This window comes from Oncorhynchus masou, chromosome 27 (genome assembly GCF_036934945.1).
Source record: "Oncorhynchus masou masou isolate Uvic2021 chromosome 27, UVic_Omas_1.1, whole genome shotgun sequence".
Taxonomy (NCBI): Eukaryota; Metazoa; Chordata; class Actinopteri; order Salmoniformes; family Salmonidae; genus Oncorhynchus; species Oncorhynchus masou.
Window position 1 is genome coordinate 20,729,072 of NC_088238.1, and position 6,949 is coordinate 20,736,020.

The 6,949-nt window shown below is 39.8% G+C and overlaps 1 protein-coding gene across 2 annotated transcripts in view; it reads right to left on the minus strand.

Annotated features, from left to right (window-relative positions):
- Positions 1–1,180, minus strand: part of LOC135515758 (AT-rich interactive domain-containing protein 2-like) — a 30,966-nt gene extending 29,786 nt beyond the window's left edge. For both annotated transcript variants that reach the window (XM_064939470.1, XM_064939469.1), the window contains exons 1-2: positions 672–1,180; positions 466–559 (exon numbers count right to left, since the gene is read on the minus strand). In XM_064939470.1, the coding sequence (XP_064795542.1) occupies positions 466–559; positions 672–763 (186 nt within the window). In that variant the 5' untranslated portion in view covers positions 764–1,180. The remainder of the gene's footprint in view (positions 1–465; positions 560–671) is intronic.
- Between the last annotated feature and the right edge of the window lie 5,769 nt (positions 1,181–6,949).

Below are 6,949 nucleotides of genomic sequence, written 5' to 3' on the forward strand. Positions count from 1 at the left end.
ACGTTTACAGTTTTCAATAAATAGGCCTGTGTGCGGCCTACATGTGTCTTCAGCCATTGAGCCAAAGATGGCTAATGCGAATAACTAGCTTCCCCCAAATTATCGTAAAAAAATATAGTTGCACAAAATGTTACCTATCGCCCGCGGCGAATAGTTCTTCCTAGCCAGTTGCTCTGTGCCGATAATCGATGTTAAACGTGCCCGCTAATTTTGAGTTGCTCTAACTGCACTCAGACTCCGAGCAATGCAGCTACCGTACGGACTTTCAATTCAAACCATACACAACACAAGCCACCACATTGCATAGATGGCAAACTAGCACAAGGCCGACCGCAATCCTCTCTCTCCTACCGCGGTTTTAGTATGAAATAGCTCTTCGGGATGCCGAAAGAGAGTTCTCTAGCGGTTCACTGAAGACTTCACTGAAAACCGAGAGTGCGAAAATGCACTTTTAGTTGCACTCACCTTAGCAAATCCACCTAACGAAATGACTCTGATATAGAGAGCATTAAGATCCAGCTCTTTCCCACCCACGATAGGAATCTTCTTGAACGGCGATCTGAAGGAAAAAATCATTAAATACATGGAGAATGGTATTACTAATTGTTTGTAAGCATCCATAGTCATATGCACATGATGTTTAAAGGTGTATTTAAACGCCCCATTCTCACCCTCTGCTTCGGTGAAATTGCCGCAGCTCGTCCAGGAAAGCCAGTCCTTTCCTTCGCTGATCTAGTACATTTTTCCCCGTCGAATTTGCCATTGTTTTTGCATGTAAAAACGGTTAAAACCCCACTCACTCGCTTCCTAAGACACCAAGGATCCCATACTCCGCCGGCGCTCAGTCATTCGCGAAGCTGAGTGTTTAAAAAAGTTAAAGAAATAGCTAATAGCAAGAAGAGCGCCAGCTCGCTAATAAAGACTGATGCACAGCTCCACACAGAAAACAAGCCGATTCAGTAAGTTGTAATAAACACTTAGCCAGAATAACGACCGATTTCAACGGCAAACTAAAACTGCCATTGTAAAATATGTTAAATTAATAGTTTTGGTATCAAATGTGTTCGTTTGGAGTGGTTTGACAGTGTGTTACGGACGCGGCTCCAAGCAATCGCACACACTGTAGAGCGGCAGCGGGATCCAGTTCCAGACAAAAAGATCTGAGGCCTCGAGCTCGTACTGCCACGCAGCGCCCTCTACTAGAAACAACGGTATTGCACTCCAAAGCGGTTTATTGGAACAATAGACAGTGTTGTCTTTTTTAGAGCTCATCTGAAATTTACAAGACCCCGTTCAAACAGAACAGAATTACTACAGTTCGTGGGGGAGGGGAGACCTACTTTATTCTCAAAGTTGGCTATATGTTGATCAATATTGACATTCAATTAATTTCCTAGTAGTGTAATGGTTTCATATAAATTGTAAAGTTTGATGAAGTGACTGCTTTCTCTGAATATTCTTAACTATTAAGACTAATCATTACAGTTAATAAAGTCACCACAGTAAATTCAGTTTTGCTAATTTCATCCACAAAATGAGTGGTTCATGATATTAGTTATCTCAACGCCAAAAACAGTATCACATTACACCACATTGCTTTACACCTGTGTCAAAGCTGTGACAGTTCATAACTAAATTGTCTGGGCCCAGGACGGTACTCTAATCTGTCAATGTCGAAATGAAGACACGTTATAATAATGTATCATTACTGTAGTTTGTTCACAAATACTTTCTCTTGGTTATATTGTGATAACGAAATCACCTGGCCGTTTCAATAGCCGCAACTCTACTTTCTACAAAATCTAGCTACAATTTCAAAGTGATAATGCCACATTGTGTCATAGCTTAATTGGAGATAGCTAGTAATGTAACTTTATTCCAGTATCTGCAGCCCTTGCCTGAGAGCAACCAGCTACCAGGTTATCACCGGTGTTGGAACCAATAGCCGAGCACTCAGAAATTACTTTTGTCTCCTGAGATGAATGGAAATTGCTCATGATCCCTTTTCTGTAACTGCCAGACGGATATCTACTTGACGAGGTTACTACATTCAACCATTACACGTACCCCTGTGCTCAGAGAAATTTCTGTCACAAAATGGCGGAGACAAACGTTAATAGACCCCATTTTGTGGAGTAGAAAGTCTATGGGTGCAGCTAACTTTACCCACTGGATATTAACAACTCAGCTAAATAAATAGCAACAATACTGAGATTAGCGGCTCGTCAACATTGAGGCATTCGATTTCGGATTTACTAGTTGACGGTGGCTGCGAGCTAGTCAGTCACATTTAGCCAGCAGCTAACGTTAGCCATATAGCTAGCCAGTTTTAGATCCAGGACAGTTTATGAATGGGTTTGGAATTAAGCAAATATTCCGTGTTTCCTTCCATGAGCAGAATGGTTTTATTTGCTGGCATGGCGTCAACGAGGCTAGCTATTATTGGATAGCTAGTTGTAACGGTACCTATCTTGCGAGAGGCATATTGGTTTTGAACAGATATCGTTAGCTACGTCAACGTTCCTGAAAACTCAACTAATAATCGCTAACCCCGAGGGATTATTTAAATAGTCTACCCATTACTTTATTTCAACTGCCCAGCTAACTAGCTAATTTATCTAACAACCATGTCGACTTTACTAATCGGAAACTAGTTAACGTTATCTAACTGGCTAAATTGTCTATCTTCTAATTTAGCTATCGTTCGCAGAAGCTGGTTAACTATAATTTCACAATGAATATAAACAACTGTAGCTAATAATTTCACGTTTTGACACAAGACAGTTGCTAGTTACAACATGGACGTGTCCTCCCACAGGCTGGCTAGCGACAGATAAACTGAAAGGCAAAGTTTCGCGCGGTTAGCGAGCAGCACGCGCTCTGTTGAAATAGAACACAAAGCCCTGGATTCGGATACAATTTGTAGTAAAATCTAGCTACTTGGAAGGCCTGCTAAAAATGTATAATGGTGGCTGCATTGTAAGCAATTCACATAACTGATGGATCAGTATTGAAATTTACTTTTGGATATTGAATCAATCTAAAATACAGACAGAAAAAAGTATTCACAGCAAATGTCCATTGTGTCAGCTTGGGCTCAGATCAGGATAATGTCATGAAAATGTTTCAAGAGAGATTGAAAATGTGCACATGGTCTCTCCTGTAAGGCCATGTGAACATTTATTGTAAAGTATGTTGGCCCCCAATCATTGTTATAAAAAAATGTGTGGAAAGAAGCAGCCTTATAGTCAAGCAGCGCCTCTTCAACCTCAGGAGGCTGAAGAAATTCGGCTTGTCGCCAAAAGCACTCACAAACTTCTACAGATGCACAATCGAGAGCATCCTGGCGGGCTGTATCACCGGGTACGGCAACTGCTCCGTCCACAACCGTAAGGCTCTCCAGAGGGTAGTGAGGTCTGCACAACGCATCACCGGGGGCAAACTACCTGCCCTCCAGGACACCTACACCACCCAATGTTACAGGAAGGCCATAAAGATCATCAAGGACAACAACCACCCGAGCCACTGCCTGTTCACCCCGCTATCATCCAGAAGGCGAGGTCAGTACAGGTGCATCAAAGCTGGGACCGAGAGACTGAAAAACAGCTTCTATCTCAAGGCCATCAGACTGTTAAACAGCAACCACTAACATTGAGTGGCTGCTGCCAACACACTGACTCAACTCCAGCCACTTTAATAATGGGAATTGATGGGAAATTATGTAAAATATATCACTAGCCACTTTAAACAATGCTACCTAATATAATGTTTACATAACCTATATTATTCATCTCATATGTATACGTATATACTGTACTCTATATCATCTACTGCATCTTTATGTAATACATGTATCACTAGCCACTTTAACTATGCCACTTTGTTTACATACTCATCTCATATGTATATACTGTACTCGATACCATCTACTGTATCTTGCCTATGCTGCTCTGTACCATCACTCATTCATATATCTTTATGTGCATATTCTTTATCCCCTTACACTTGTGTATAAGACAGTAGTTTTGGAATTGTTAGTTAGATTACTTGTTGGTTATTACTGCATTGTTGGAACTAGAAGCACAAGCATTTCGCTACACTCGCATTAACATCTGCTAACCATGTGTATGTGACAAATAAAATTTGATTTGATTTGAAGCAACACCCACAAGGCACAGTAAGACCTTCATGTTGGCACCACCCATTTCACTACATTACATGTTTATTTTATTGAACCTTTATTTACAGTAAATGTTATATTATTTCATTATTTCTCAGTGACTTCCTTATAGCGCAATGCTTTTGTAATGCGATGATCTATGACATGTAGACACGCATTGTAGGGTTTATAACATGTAATAATGTCAAATAAAATGCATATATCCAGGCAAACAACTGTCTGTTATCCGAGGCATGAACGTTTTAAACAATCATGTTCTCTTTGTTGAACAGGATACTGCTTAAAATGAGATTTCAGATGCCAATATAATTTGAGAAGAGAATACAGACAGTGATACAGTAAGCAATAGCTAGCCATTTTATAAAATAAATACAATTCTCCTCAAAATCCCTGACATTACCAACATTTCTTAAATGTAAATGTAAATTTCTAATGTGATTCTGTACTGTATGAGCAGTGCTCTGTAGCTCTGTATTGGTTTCAATAAATACATTCAGGTGCAATATTTTGCCTGACCTTAAAAAGCTGATCGGCCATCACTGGTTTGAGACATGAAGCTGAAAGCAGTGTCCATCCAATGATGAACTGCATGCATGGTCAGTTGTGATGTCACATGTTGGTCTTTATTAGGTCTGACAGACCTTTTATAGCATATGGCGTAAATGGGGCCATGGTCCACGCTGCCTCTGCACACCTAGACAAAAGATCTCAGCAGGGTTCTAATTGCATGTAACGTCCTTGCCTTCCAGGTCCTTGACATTTCCTGGATCTCAACTGGAATAAATTTTATTACTGACGGTAAACCCATAACGTGGAAAATAGCTTCCCCTTGTGGAGATCTTACTTGCGAGAGATTCCTTGAATATTTTGTAATATGTTGTGTTTCATGTTCAAACATATGAGACGTTCTATGTCCTATGTAAGAAACGTTACTAATAAATATCAAACCAATACATTATCAGGGAACAAATAATTAGCAGAAATGTATTGATTTGTTTTAGACATACCCACAAAATGTACAGTTATAAAGGCCATCTGTCACATGTTGTATTTTTCATGGAAAATCTGTAATATATGCAAAAATGTATATAATACACACTATATTTCACCCAAAAAAAAAATAAAAAATAAAAAAAATCCATAACCCTTGATAACTTCAGCGGGTGACTATCCAGGAAAATTAAGAAAAAGGTGCATTCTGTTTCTGCATAGATCAGAAATGTATTAACGAGACATACATTTTCAAGTCCTTCATCACCTGATTCCCTTTTTGTTCAAACTGGGCTGAAGCATGCTTGGGTGTACTTTCCTGACATATTTTATGGGATATAAAATGTATCTTCTTATTTCTCGTGTTTTTTTCTTCTAGTATTACATTGTTATTGATTTTTGCATTGTTGGGTTTTGAGTTTGCAAGAAAGTTTTTTCATTGTACTTGTGAATGTGACATTTTTTTTTTCTAGGCAAGTCAGTTAAGAACAAATTCTTATTTTCAATGACGGCCTAGGAACAATGGGTTAACAGCCTGTTCAGGGGCAGAACGACAGATTTTGTACCTTGTCAGCTCGGGGATTTGAACTTGCAACCTTTCGGTTACTAGTCCAATGCTCTAACCACTAGGCTACACTGCCGCCCACATTAAAACTTGAAACTATTCAGAAAAAAAGTTGTGTGTTTTGCATAAGGGTGAAGGACGCTTCCTTTGTATGGGTGTTTGTGGAGACATTGCCCAACCTGATCAGATGGCTGTGTCATTGTACAGACAGTACACCATCTAGAATCATTGTGTCTGCACTGTGTGAGAGTGCTCAATTCCCTGTCCAATTTAGGTCTCCCTCAAACCAGATGTCTGCTTAGCCTGATTCAAGTCCCAGTAGTTGTTCCAATGGTCTCTCTCTCTCTCTCACACACACACACACACACACACACACACACAATTGGTGGGCCCAATTTCAATATATTTTATTTAGCCTATCTTTAACCAAGAGGACACATTTTCTTTTGGTTTACTTAAAAAACAACATATAAAAGCTAAAACTGCAAGAAGTAGAGAATATGTCATTTGTTTATTGACTTCACTCAATTTGAATTTCCCCCAGAAAAGTCTTAGCCTGTAGTAACGACTAACAGCCTTGGAGGGGTAGTATATATCTGCTTTTGATCCAGAGACAGAGAGGAGGAACTTCAGCCTCTTTCTTTCTCTCAATTCAATGGGCTTTATTGGCATGGGAAACATATGTTTACATTGCCTAATCAAGTGAAATAGATAATAAACGAAAGTTAAATAAACAATAGAAAATGAACAGTAAACATTGCACTCACAAAAGTTCCAAAGGAATAGAGACATTTCAAGTGAGTGTCTGTGTCTCTCTCTCTCTGTCTCTCTCTCAATGAAGGGAAAGGGGGGATACCTAGTACAAAGGCCTTCAACTGAAATGTGTCTTCCGCGCTCACCAAGGTTGCCAGGCAGCGGGGGCTGCCATAATCGACATCCACCGCGCACAGGAACAGTGGCCTTGTTCAGGGGCAGAACGACAGATTTTTACCTTGTCAGCTCGGGAATTCGATACTGCAACCTTTCGGTTACTGGCCCAACGCTCTAACCTCTATGTGTGTAATTTACAGTATTCCAGCTCTGTGACAACTTGGCACTGACAAGACTTGAAGATGTGTGCAACAAGAGGTCTGCAACAACAATAATTCTAAAAAAATATCCCAGAAGTCTCCATAAATGTCCAAAGTTAGTCTATGATGGAAAAGTAATTGAGA